The 14,621-nt window shown below is 44.9% G+C and overlaps 1 protein-coding gene across 1 annotated transcript in view; it reads right to left on the minus strand.

The window, feature by feature from the left end:
• The window catches only part of ANGPTL6 (angiopoietin like 6), a 185,228-nt gene that overhangs the window by 14,991 nt on the left and 155,616 nt on the right, over nucleotides 1–14,621 (minus strand). Inside the window, exon 5 of the mRNA XM_069231790.1 lies at nucleotides 30–300. Coding sequence (XP_069087891.1) covers nucleotides 30–300 — 271 coding nt within the window. The remainder of the gene's footprint in view (nucleotides 1–29; nucleotides 301–14,621) is intronic.

Below are 14,621 nucleotides of genomic sequence, written 5' to 3' on the forward strand. Positions count from 1 at the left end.
CATGCTATGCAGCTCTTATATAGACTTACCTGTATATGCATCTCTGTCTTTGTCCAGTGTGCTGAACTGTTTGTTGTTGTGCCAGGAAAGGGAGTCACCGGCATTGCCTCTGTAGTTTCCCAGCCGCAGTCTGTAGAAGTCACTTTCTGGTTCCACTAAGAAGTGGTCGTATTCTGCAAAGACCTGCCGTCCCTGCCAGTCCTCCATCAAAATCAGCAGCTTGTAACTTTCTTGATTGGTTAGCCAGTACAAGTTTTCCAGCCCTAGCCAGTACTCGCCATCCATGTTGCCAAAGCCTTGCTGAAAGAAAGAGATATATGTTAAAGAATTTAGGCCCTTATGTACAAACATTCCATTTAAGAAATCGTAAATTGTGACAAATAGTGGATCACATTTATTAAATGTAACTAGATTTTTTTTTTTTTAAAGTAATTTTTATACGTTTTCAGTGAAAAGGACAGTAGCGGCACACATTACACTGGGAAGCACCTTTACAATAAAGTCAGTCAAGCATTCCACAACTAGACTGGAATGGTCATTTATCAACATTCTTGATCTAAAAGAATTCGGGGATCCCAATATCTCCTAGGGGAGCTCCCCCAACCATTTCCCCCATACACGATCATGTTTACGAGGACAGCCCCTGGCCTCAAACCAGCCATTCCTGCTGCTCACACCAGCCCATGCCTCGGCGCCAGCCAGAGAGGGAGGGAGGCACGGGTGCTTTCAAGCGCGCTGCAATTTCGCGTTTGGCCACCATCAAGGCTGTTCCTAGAACAGTGTGATCTGCTCTCCAACCCCCTTCCCCCCGCCCCCCCCGGTGTTCAGGACCCCATGCAGAACCACCAAGGGGTACAATGGAATTTCCAACTCCACTACCTCGGAGAATTCGCCCACCACTGCAGACCAAAATCTCTGAATCTGGGGGCATAGCCAGATCATATGGTAGAAATCGGCTGGGGAGCCCCTACAGCGAGGACAGTTTGGCCCGGAAGGAGACCTCCATGGTATAACCTAGACGGGGAGAGATAGGCTCCAAATAGTTAGTATGTTTGTACCATACACAGTCAAGAGGATATAGTTATCGTTCTGGGTGCCATCATGGCATCTTTCCAGTCTTCGTTTTCAATAGGGCCTACCCAGTGCTCCCAACGACTTCTAAGAAGGTCCAAGCTCCCGGGGCCATTGATGATCAGTGTTTTATAGATCTGAGAGATATCCCCTTTTCCCAATTCCCCCATGACGAGTTTCTCCTCTAACGGACTGAACTCTAGGAGCAGTTCTGTGCCAGAAGTGTGAGAGTGAAGGGCATGTCTTAGCTGGAGAAATGTGTAAAATTGGGTATGTGTGAGCTTGTGGGGGGGGTTTGAAGTTCTTGAAAAGAGAGCATATGCGTCCCCGTCCAGATGTTATCCAACTAGGAAATACCGATCAAGTCCCATCTATCAAATCCCTTCAGCATTGCCACCTCATGTAGCCAGGTGCCATGCCAAAGAGGCGTTTGTTGAGTAAGGGTGTTGGCACCGCTGGTGTGGCGAAGGGCCACTCTCCAAGCCAGAAACACTGTTATAATCACCAGGGTGGTGCTGGTAAGAATTAGGGAGCCATAAAGAAGGTCTAGTATCTGGGGAAAGGTAAGTTGTGCAAGTTCAAGGCGAAAGTCAGGGTCTAACCATCCTCCTTTGAACCAGTTATGTATTACAAGAAGGCAGGAGACCAGGTAATAAGAATAAAGATTTCTCATTCCAAGTCCTCAATTGTATGGGTCACGCTGACATTGTTGGAGTGTGATGCAATGTCGAGATCCGTGCCATAGGAATGAGGATGCTGTTTTTTCCATGGTCTGGATTCAGATACGCAAGAGGAGAATGGGTATATTATGAAAGATACATTGAAACCCCAGTAGGATCATCATTTTAAATAGGGCAATAGGGCCCATGACATTCAGGGGGAGGGTTTGCCACCTGGCCAGGTCAGCATTGGCCTTCCGCGTCAATGGCGTGATATTGAATGTCAGGGAGAAGGGCCACCCAAGTGCCTAAGTATTTAAAACTCAGCCAGATTATTGGCACAACTCATTGCCAATCTAAGCAGTGCTAGGATGGTGCAAGAGGAACCAAGACCAATTTGGAGGGGTTCATTCGAAGGCCAGAGGCTTCCTCAAAATATTGGAGTAGTTGGAAATATCGGGGGTGACTTGTGGCAGGTCTGCAAAGTAGAGGACATTGTCTACATATAAAGCTATGTGGTCCTCGCTTACCCAGTCTCATCCCCACCCATGGATCAGAGGATCGCCTCTGAGCCATTAGCATAAGTGGTCAATTGCGAAAGGGATGGGGGTGAGGGGGCAGCTTGTTGGGTACCCCTCTGAATGGGGAACATGTGTGAGAGAGTTCCATTAACCCGGACTCAGGTTGTGGGGTTAGTGTACAGAGCCTGAACCATCCTTGGGAAATGGGGGCCAGTTCTTACCCGCTGCAACACCAGCTGTATATACCCCCAGTCCACTGTGTCAAATGTCTTCATAAAGTCTATAAAAATCAGAGCCAGGTCATAAGGCAGTCGATGACAGTGGGCCACGGCCACCTGAATGTGACGTATGCAACACCCATTGGTCTGGATGTATCAAGGTGTGGAGCACTTTCTTGAGGTGAGTCGCCAACACCATAGTATACATCTTTATTTCTCCGTTGATGAGTGAAATTGCACTATAGTAGGCGCAAGATACAGAAGAGGGATGGGATTTTGGAATGACCACTAGTAGGAAGCTGGCCTTGCATATGGGGGGTAACCAAGGAACTTGCACCTTATGCCAGGTCCAGGTATCCCCTCTTAGTGAAGTGTTGGCAGTGTCTAGAAGCCAGGCTTTCTAGAAGTAGCTGTGGATGAGCAGCAAAGCTAATGCAATACCACTACAGTCACACAGTACTTACACAAAAGAAGGAAAACACTTGGTTGCAGAAAAATAAAAGTACTTTATTTTTGGCACACAATATCAGAAAATACTAGAGGCAACCCTCCAATAGGAGGTAAATAATTATTGACCCTAGGGGGGGGCCCAAACCATATACTAAGAAAGTGGAATGCGAACAAGGTACTCCCACCTAGGTACGTAAAATCTGTAGAGGGGAGCTGAGAGTACTAGAAAATCATAGAGGTAAGCAACACAGTACCCCCCAGCGACCAGGAATGCAGGAGTAAAACACTGGAGTTTCCCCAAGCCACTCAAAAGGAGGAAAAGAAGAAAAAGAAGAGGTACTTATTCGAGTTGGTCGACGAAGAAGGAAAACAGGTCAGCACTGCAGGCCAGAAGCGGGTGAAGAGTTCCTGATGAGTGGAAAAGGTGTCCCACGCTGGAAGCTGGATTGCAGATGGGTGTCGGTGAAGGATTTCCAACAACAAGCCTTGGCAAAGGCAAAATCACAGTTGGAGGAAAAGAGGTGCTGCCGGGGACCAGCAAGGCCCAGGAGGACTCTACCCAGGAACGAGAGTCACAGTCGCATTGCAGAAGGCCAACAGTAGCAGAGGCACCGTCCACAGGTGTCCCACAGGACTGGGACACAGAAGTCGCTGAAACAGCCCATGCAGCACCACAGAATATACTTCCATGTTGCAAAGGACCACGCAGAGGCCCAGGTGTTGCAAAAGGGAGTGCTGGGGGCTGGAGATATGCGTTGCTTGAAGTTACCCTTGGAGGTGAAGCAAACAAGCCTTGGTAGCTGCAAAGGATGCTGTGCACGGGGGTACTGTTTTGCGTAGAGTGGAAAGGACTTACCACTACAGTACGACAGCTGGTAGAGAGGACCACCACCTATAAAGAAGGATGCTCTTCTTCCAAATTAGCAGCAATGCCGGTTCCTACAGGGTCCAGATGCAGTTCCTGTAGCCAGAAGTCGAAGTGGAGGTTGCAGAGGAGTCCTGCTGGAGTCCTGCAAGCCGAATCTGAGGACCCACCCAGAGGAAGACCCTATTTAGCCCAAAGAGGGGGCTTTGTCACCTAACCAAATAACTACCTTTCAGACGCTGCCTCGGACGTCACCTGCCTGGTCTGGCCACTCAGATGCTCCCTGAGTTCCATGCCAACCTTGGAATCAAGATGGCAGAACCCAGGGACCCTCTTGAGGAGTTCTGGGCACCACCCCGGGAGGGGTCTGGACAGTGGAGTGGTCACTCCCCTTTCCATTGTCCTGTTTTGCACCAGAGCAGGGCCTGGGGGTCCATGAACCGGTGTGGACTAATTTATGCACAGAGAGCATCAAATGTGCACTTCAAACAAAACCAGTGGCTGGGGGAGGCTACCCTTCCCAAGCCAGTCACACTTATTTCTAAAGGGAGAGGGTGTTGCCTCAATCTCCCAAATGAAATCCCTTGTTCTGCCTTCCTGGGCTTGGTCAGATCAAGCAGCCGGAGGGCAGAAACCTCCCTGATGGGTGGCAGCAGCTGGGCAACCCAGAAAGCCCTGTAAGACTGGTGCTAGCAATGCTGGAGGTCCTCTAAGAAGCCCACCCCGAGTACATGGAATCATACTTCCAATATTTGCAACAGTATTGGAGCATGATTCTGACATGTTTGATACTAAACATGCCCTGGTTCCGAGTTATCATTATATAGCTGAACATAGTGACCTATGTCCAGTACACATTTAAAATGGTGTTCCTGCACTCACAAAGCCCAGTAAAATGGGGCTGGAGTTTGTGGGGGCACCTCTGCTAGTACAGGGGTGTCCTCACACACCGGTACCTGCCCCCTGCCCTCTGGGCTAGGAGTGACTTACAGTGACCTGGTGCAGTGACCTGTAGTGAAAACGGGTGCATGCACCCGATTCTCGCAGGCTGCAATGGCAGGCCTGCAGAACCCTTTGCATGGGCTCCCTATGGGTGGCAGAATAACTGCTGCAGCCCATAGGGATACCCTGGAATTCCAATGCCCTAGGTACCTAGGTGCCATATACTAGGGACTCACATGGGGGGACCAGTATGCCAATTGTGGGAAGGAAAAGTTACCAACAACCAACTTTAGAGGAGAAAGCATAATCACTGGGGTCCTGGTTAGCAGGATCCCAGTGAACACAGTCAAACACACTGACAAACAGGCCAAATGTGGTGGTAACCAAGCTAGAGAGAGGCTAATTTCCTACACCACTATAGTGGCTGTGTCTGTCTCAGGTGGAAAGGCACCCATTTGATTGATCGACTTCGGTATAAAGGGCCAAAGGTTGAGGGGTTAGAGTTCCCCAAAAGACTGCATAGTATTCCGCAGGATAGCCATTAAAGCCGGGCGGGGGTGTCCCTGAGACTGTTGTAGAGATGGCCAAGTCAATCTCCGCCTTTGTGAAGGGCCCATCCAGCAACTATGTCTCAGCCAGGTATAACTGTGAAGGATACATCGTCAAAGAAGCAGATGAAACAAGATGGGTCAACCGTTCAAGATGGCGCATAAAGTTGTTGATAGTATTTGGCGAGTGCCCTTGTCACATCTGAGAGCATGGTTAGCTTAGCACCATCAGCGCCAATAATTTCTGCCACAATTCTGGACATGTGCTGATGAGAAATCAACCAATACAGTAATTTCCTGTTTTTATCGCCCCAGCCATAGACTCTCACCTGAGAAGCATATCATAAATGTTTTGCCGCTTTCATATTTGAAGGTATATCTCCTCTTGTATCAGAGATATGTGAGGGGATACGCAGTCTTCCGGGTTTCATGCTAAGGTGTCCTCCAACTTGAGGGCCTGAGCCTCGAGCTGAGTGGATATGACATAAGTGATCTTGCTCCTGTAACCTTATGTATCCTTAGCAAGACCTCGAATTGTTGCTTTACAAGCTAAATAAGTATTGCCCACTGAGGAAACCAAGCCATCATTAATTGCGAAATGAGCCTGAAGCTCTGTTTGTATGAATTGAACACAGGATTTATCTTGCATTCCACGGGGTCAAAGGGTGACAAGAAGGGGAGAATGGTCCGAAATTTCTTGTGGAAGGATCTCAACATGGGTAATCGTGCAACAGTCAGGAGCGGGCATGAGAAGCAGGTCAATGCGGGAATGCGTGTGGTGCACTGCTGATGTTGAGTGTATAGCCAGCATAGTGGGTATCAGGTCCTCCATATACCACACAACACTAGGGAGGTAAGCCAGTCAGAAAGGTGGTGCGACCTAGTGGGTTGGGAGGCAGATGGGGGCACAGATGTGTAAATTTCAGGTGTGGGGACAGCATTGAAGTCCCCACCTATTAGGGTTGTACCTTGCAGGAGGTCTAATATGAATTTAGAAATTTTTCCAAGGAAGGTACGTAGGGCTGCTGGGGGGATTTAGATGCTCTCTAGGTTAATCATGTGCCCTTCAAGAATTCCAGTTAGGGCCAGAAAGCAGCCACGTGGGTCCATCACCAATCGAGAGACTGCCATGGGTAAGTAGCGTTGTAAGAGCATAGCCACCCCTCTAGATCCTCGGGCAAAACCTGCATGAAAGACTCCGTCATACTCTTTGCATGCTAGAAAGGGGCAACAACTGCCCAGATGATGGGTATTCTGGAGCAGGAGGACCTGTGGAAGGTGTAGTTGTGCAAAAGTGAGTGCGTATAGTCACAGTCATATGGGGTTCAGTAGGGACACTCAAGTGCTGGAAGGGGAAACTCTCCTCCCTCCCCATCCACTTGTCTATAACCTATTTGGTGACAAATGCCAATGCTGTGGGTACAGGCCAAAGAGTTAGATTCCCTGTGATGGTGTGTGCCTACATTTGGAGTGATTCAAATAGAAGAGTAAAAGCGTATATCCAGGTCAACAGCAACATATACTGAAAGAAAACCCCATAACTTCACATCCCCCCAACTCCCAATCCACCACATATTTCACCCCATGAAGCATCCATCATTCTGTAATAGAAAACAAACAATAGAACGTAACGAAAAATTGATGGGCAGTGGCGGACCCCTCCATTATGAAAGATGTTGTATAGTTAACTATGTGTTATATTTGATGTTTTTACCTCATTGACATAATGATATTTTAGTTGCTGGTTTCTGTTTCTTTTTTTGTTTAGTAAGTGATTTACCTTACAGACATAATGACATTTATTCTAGTTGTAGGCTGTGGTTTCTGGCTTTTTTGTTTAGGATGGGCATCCTATTTTTAGACTCCAGAAATCTCATTAGCAGATGAAAAATCTTTGCAACCTAAATAAACTTAATGACACCTAGAGACTTTTGTTGCCTGACATGAAGGGAATTTTCTTTCTGATCTAATCCTCAATTCCCAAGACAGATTACCTATTAGCCAACAACACTCTCAACCCTACATGTTCCAATTAGAACATTTAGCAATCTCTAACATATATTGGTGTACAGGCATGGTTGATCTATTGGTGTATTGGCCTATATGTAAAAAAAAAAAAAAAGAATCTGGAGAATGAATGAGGAAATTCTTCAAGATCCGGGCTTCAAGGCATACAGAAAAGGCAGCATTCATAATTCTCTCAAAGAAAACATGTCATGGCAGATATAACTGAAACCCTGTGGAATGCTACGAAAGCTACAATTATGGATGACATCATAAGTAGTATGAAAAATTAAAAAAAGCATGGATTAAAACTAGATGACTCACGAAAGAGATTAAAAAACACTCAAAAACTACAAACACATAGCAACAATGAAAATATCTTAGAAAAAATAAAGTCCCTCAAATATAACTAAAACAAAATCATTAGTAAGAGAGCTCACTGATGGATTGACAGTAACAAGTGTGGGAATTCAGCACAGCAAAACTCTGGCAGGTTACCTCAAACCCAACTAAATAGGCTAACCACCCAGTCATAAAGAATAAAAAGGTTTGTACCAAAACCAGTGCCAAAGACATCATCCAATTCTTCCCTAAATACTACACTAAATAATACAACCTAAATGATGCCCAACCAAAAAGGACCAAATATTACATATTTAGTTAAAATCAGTCTACCGGCCATAGCTAGTGACATTAAAAAACTCCTAAATAAACAAGGCACCAAAGACAAACATAAAGGTAATTTCATCCTTCAAAACTGGTAAGGCTCCAGACCCTGACTAGTTCAACACCAGCTTTTATAAAAGCCCTTAAAACCAACTAATTGATCACATGGAAAATATCTTCAATTTCTGTGTCAACACAGGCTCTACAGGAGAATACCACTCAGAAATATTGATACATAAAGAGAACAATGACCCCTTAAAAACCAAAACCTATTTCCTTACTCAGCTCTGACTGCAAGACCTACACTAAAGTTCTAGCTATCAGTCTAAAGAAACTACTACTGATTCTAATTCCCCCTCCAAAACTGGACTCATAAAAGGTAGATTAACCTCTTAAAATATCGGACTATTTGCCCACGTTATTGAAAGAGCTAAATCACTTAAGCTTGGGTCATAGGCCATGGCTTTGGATGCAGAGAAGGCCTTTGATAAGATGTTATGGACCATATTTAAAACAGAAAAGTGCCAAATACAGTCTAGGGTCAAATTTGTAAACATAGCCTTTGCATTATATGCACATCTAACCACCCATTTGAGAATTAAGGCCCATATTTATACTTTTTGACGCAAACCAGCACCGGCACTGGTTTGCGTAAAACTTTTTACCGCCGGCTAACACCATTCCAACGCACCAGGCGGGCGCCTTATTTATGGCTTGACGTTAGCCGGCGCTGCGGCCTGGTTAGAGTAAAAAAATAAAATAAAATTACTCTAACCGGGCAACGCAGGCGTAGGGAAGAATGGGGGTTGTGCGTCAGAAAATGGTGCAAGTCAGGTTAGAGTAAAAAATCATGGCTCTAACCGGACATGCACCATTTTTTGGCACACAACCCCCATTGAAATGACTCCTGTCTTAGCAAAGACAGGAGTAATGCCCCCCTGCCCAATGGCCATGCCCAGGGGACTTTTGTCCCCTGGGCATGGTCATTGGGCACAGTGGCATGTAGGGGGGCCCAAGTTAGGCCCCCCTATGCCACTTAAAAAAAAAAAATAATACTTACCTGTACTTACCTGGGATGGGTCCCCCCCATCCTTGGGGGTCCTCCAGGGGTGGGTGAGGGTGGCAGGGGGTGTCCCTGGGGGCAGGGAAGGGAACCTGTGGACTGCTTCCATGGTCAGAGACCATGGAAATGAGCCCACAGGTCCCTTAACGCCTACCCTTACCCAGGCATGAAAAAACAGCGCAAATCAGGCTATGCACCATTTTTTAAGGCCCACCTCCTCCTGTGTGTCAAAATGACGTGGGAATATAAATAGGGCGCACATGCCTTAAAGTCATTTTTTGGACGGGAACACCTACCTTGCATGTCATTAACGCAAGGCGAGTTCACACATCCAGAAAATGACGCACTGCTGAATTTTGCCGTTTGCGGGGTCGGGCATCAAAATATAAATATGGTGTTAGGTTTGAGCTGAATTTGCATCAAAAATTTTGACGCAAATTCGGCGCAAACAGAGTATAAATATGGGTCCGAAGTTTCCTGTCTGAAAAGATCAATCTCACACAGGGAAAGAAACAGTGTTGTCCTCTCTCCCCATTGCTGTTTCTATTAACAATCAAGCTTCTGCTTTTAGACATCGGATCAAACCTCTCCACCTAAGACATACCTTTCAAGTCAGGGACCCTCAAAGAAGTTTCCTATGCAGATAGCATTTTCATATTTTCAGAGGAACTTGAATGAGCAATACCAGAAAATAAATCTCTGTTAAATTATAGGCATATGTTCCAAGATACTCCATGATGCCGAAAAACTGATGTTTTCTTCCTAAAGTCAGTCTGCAACCCTAGCACAATTGAGAATAATGGACTAAAATAGCAAATAAGACCATCACAACCCCAATCCCATGGTTTATCATGAAACATTTATAAGTGAATCACTCCTCCAGTACATTAAAAAAAAACTCTATGTAGGTGTTCAAATAATTAGATAGAAGATTTTCCAATAAAATGCAAGGATCAACTCTTTCCTCTCTTTGGGGTAGCTTGTTAATCAAAGTAGTTGGGAAATCAATTTCCTTGGAATATTGCATGTGCAAAGTTATCATTTGTATCTAAGACTTAGGGCTCAATTTAGAGTTTGGTGGATGGGTTACTCCGTCACAGATGTAACGGATATCCCGTCCGCCATATTACAATCACCATAGGCAACAATGGTATCATAATATGGCAGACGGGATGTCCATCACCGTTGTGACAGAGTAACCCCCTCTGCCAAACCCAGACATCTCAATGTGCTATGCAATGATTCAACAAAATCACAACAAATCAAACATAGATTTCTAAAAGTATCTTAGAATTGAAGAAATCATCATCAAAATTAAGAGACGTCATACACCTGACTCATTAAATAAATCAGACCAGCATGGAAATATGACCTACAACAGATCTATAACAGGCCGGGCAATTCAAGCAGAATTCACTATTTCTTCTTTGACTTAAAGCTCTGGCCAGCTGTACTTAACATGGCAGTGGTAGATAGATCTGATAGTGATCGCAACACTTTGCGCCTGACCCTATTAGACTGCTCAGCTACGAAGCCGTTACTCTTGAGCAACACGGATTTCAGCACCCTATCCCAAACGCACAGTCGGAAGACTATCTGGTGAGAATGGATGGACAATAGCCCCTTAGCACTAGAGACAGTTCAGACCAAGGTTGAGAAGGAGGTAGGCCAGATCTGGTGAAGTGCAGGACCCGGTATAGGTCGGAACTTGCCCAAGCTAGAAAGAAATTTGGGAGTTCATTTTGGACCTCACTTTATGAAGCCTTGCCAACCAAAGACATTATGAGGCTGATTTAAGAGCCCATAGCGCCTCCTTGCACAACATTAGTATAATAAGGTTTTTGCGCAAATGTGGCCCAACGAGGCCAAAATCGATACACCAAATTTACAAAGTGGCACGATGCATGCATTGCGCCACTTTGTAACCCTTTGCGCTACATTATGCCTGTGCCAGGCATAATATATGTAAAGGTGGCATTCCCCGCTTGGGGGGTGGGGATGAAAAAATGACTCAAAGAAATCTAAATGATTTCTTTGCGTCATTTATTTTGGCACTTTTAACGCCTGCTCAGCACAAGCATTCAAAGGAGGCATGCCATTGTTTTTAATGGGCCTCAATGGACTTTGCAGAGTTACGGTCAAACTTTTTGACGCTAATGCTGCAAAGCTTCAAACTAGCGTCAAAAATGTTGCTGCCCGTTCCCCTAACTATCACCATAGTGCACTGTAACTTCGATAAGGCACACACATGGTGGCGTTAGGGGTGTGCTAAGGGGCGGTGCAAGAAAAGTGGCACTGCACTGGGTGCAGTGCCACTTTTCTTAAATCATGGCCTCTATCTTTCTGGATAACAGCGGCTGTAAGCAGAAATGATCCAAAAAAAGCTATAGAATGTTGTGTTCTCACTCAAGAGTGAGTGGCCCATTTTAGTACACTGTATGTATGTGGCAACTCTAAGGGGCATCCCTAGCACCCCTGAGTTCTCCTTAAACAAAGCTATAGCTTTGATTAACTCATGTATTCCTACCAGAGCCCCAGGTCCAGACATGATACCCAATGATCTATAGAAAGAAAACTTGGAAATTTGAGGCCCCTACATTAACCTTCTCTCAAATTCTACACTTTCTGGTATGGATATCCCAGCACCTTGGAAAATAGGGGAGATCATCCCAGTATTTAAGAAGGGGTATCGGGCAAACTCTGAGAACTACAGGCACATTAGCTTGATTGACGTCTTGCAAAAGACCTTTTGTAAGAAGGTACTTGTATCATGGAACTGGATGGATCATGGAAGAGCATGTCCTCTCTGATTTGCAGGTAGGCTTCAGAGCTAAAATCATTACTATTGACCATGATTTCCGGTTTCTTTGCATTTTCTGGGAGGAAGCAATAATCAATAGGGGCAAACTTTTGGTTGCGTTTGTTGATATATGAACTGCCTCCGATCTGGTCCCTAGGGGCAAACTTTGGAAGGTGTTTAAAGAAACTGGCATCCCGCACACCTACTTGGTGAGACTGCATGCAGACAACCTTGCCCCAGGTGAGGTCGGGGAGAATGGGCAACTGACTGAACCCATTAGGGTAAACTGCGCAGTCAGGAAGGTGCATTCTTGATCTGGCAGACTGCTAGTATAGCCAAGATCTTTAGAAGGAAATCGTCAAGAAAGTAGCCCCTGGCATAGAGATTCATAACACCAAGGCTCTGGGGATGGTATAGTGTGGGGAAGAATTGTGGAGGTACGCGCGCACACACACACACACACACACACACATATAGTTTAGCTATTGTTGAGCACAGGTTTATAAGATCTTTATTTAATCTCCCTATGAGCACTTCTCTGACTCTTGTTTTTTTGGACCTGGCCTAAAGGAAGATCTAAAAAAATGATTGTAGGCTCACCTTTCGTCACCGGTTGTGGTCACTCAAGCTCTTGAACCTTATCAGGTGGGCGTAAGAGACCTTATGGTTTCTCAGTATGTTGTAAGAATCTCCTGGGTGAAAGCCATTAAGGTACTCTTACAGAAATTGGGGCTGGAAATCTATTGGACCTCACCTGAGAGAGAAGATGTGCTTGATCCCTTCAGCAATCATCAAAGAAATGAATTGGGACTTTATAGCTGATGAAACTGACAAGGTGCAAGGGTTCGCTTTCATTAGAATTTTTTATGTATTAAACCTTTCCCACGGTTTGAACCAGCCATAGATGAAATCGCTCCTGCCCTCGCACGGGAACTGTATCTCCTATTTAGATACATAACTCTACTGGTCAGAGCATTCCTTAGTAATTGGCAAGCATGGATTCACCAGTTGACCTGTGTCCTGCATGCTTAGAGGGGCCAGAAAGCCTGATACATTAATTATTTTATTGCCCATGCTACTACAACCTTCAGGTAAAGGGGATTGTCCCCCTCTACTGGAACATTGGCAATAGGCAGCACTTAGAACTATATAGAATACTCTGTACTGACGCAAATAGAGTAGTGGTTTTTGATATGGCTAAATACTTGATGGCTCTATGGATTAGGTGCTCTAAGTGCATTTTAAGAAAATTATCAATTGGCTAGGGGACTGTGAACGTACTAGTTCACCTCCCAAGACCACCAATTGTTTAATGTAGCATCGATCTGGGCCTCCCCGATTAGAGGGATCCCTATTCTCTCCTTGGCTCTTAAAATGTTCTATTGCTAGGTTTAGTCTTCTTCCACACACTAATAGCAGGGTGTACACAATGCCCTGCTATGTGTAAAGGATGCTACTGTATGATTACTTTGCAACAGGATAATTTCCATGCATTTTTCTATTGTTCTTCTTGTAGCCCCAAGACTATTGAAAAATGGTCAGGAATTGTAAAACCAGCTGTGTTCCTGCGCAGCTCATTGAGTTAACTTAGCTGTAAAAGGATGGGTTTTTATTTTGACTTATTTTAATGAAGGTGGCTGCTGTTTATTTTGGTTTTAAAGTTGATTGAAGCATATATGTGGTTGACTAACACTAACTATAATTGCCCAAGTCACCTTAAGGGGACTTGTGTACTGCATATTTTTGCTGTTCAAACACCCTGTATCAATAACTGATACTAGCTGCCATCATGAAAGTCCATCCATCTTGAGTTAAGTTTTCGAATGCTGTTTTCTAGGGTCCCATTATGGTTCTTGGTGGCTGCGTCCACCATGTTAATGCTCAAGATCAATGTATCACAAAAGGATGATAGACAGAGTGCTGACACTTTTCAAACACTCACCCCCTGTCACAGATCTGGGTTAAATCCATAGTTCTTTTGCTTACCATAACACCCGAGTTTGGACCCTGTCCCCCATGGAACAGTCTAGCCCAAACTAGCAGGCCAGGTCCTTCCTGGACCAAAACATGCATCCTGGGACCAGTTTCGGGGTATCACTCCTTATCAGCTAGGCTAGCTTAAATCCAGTGGCGCAGCGAGCAAGGGACCCACTTCTGGGCATACCCTGGCCTCTGTCGGCAACTTTAGCAACACAAAAGGATGATGAATGGCGTGCCTAGCCTGGAAGTTCAGGCTGGACTGTTCCCATGGGGAGCAGAGTCAAGACTGATTTGCACATGGCTGACTCCAAACTGGGGTGGAGTGGTGAGAAAATAAACAATTGATTAAACCCAGATCTGTGACTGGGATGAATGTTTCATTTGTTCAGCATTCGATCCATCATCTGTTCTTTTTACCAAGATCAATGTATGGCATGGGTTCTGGCTCAAGCACAGTTTTTGCAATGCATTTTGTTGTCAATATAATTTGACTTTTTATCATGATATGGCTGCTTCAAGAGTTTATGTCATACGTTTATTTCTAACATGTTTCTATGTATATTTTATGTCTGCTATTGATGCATGATGTACTTTTATGATCCTAGTGATCGAAATAAGGTCTATGATGATGATGCTATCATCACCATTACCCCACTGGGACAAATAGACTCCAAAATATTAAAACTTTTAAACACCAATAAAACAAACAGCATTTCTCAAAAATGTGTGAACATGCCTGTATCAGACTAAACCTTCAATACAACCAAACAGCCCCTCAATGGTCCAATACATGCAAATGCATAACCAAATCCAAAATATCACCCATATTAATCT

This window comes from Pleurodeles waltl, chromosome 4_2 (assembly GCF_031143425.1).
Source record: "Pleurodeles waltl isolate 20211129_DDA chromosome 4_2, aPleWal1.hap1.20221129, whole genome shotgun sequence".
NCBI classification, from domain to species: Eukaryota; Metazoa; Chordata; class Amphibia; order Caudata; family Salamandridae; genus Pleurodeles; species Pleurodeles waltl.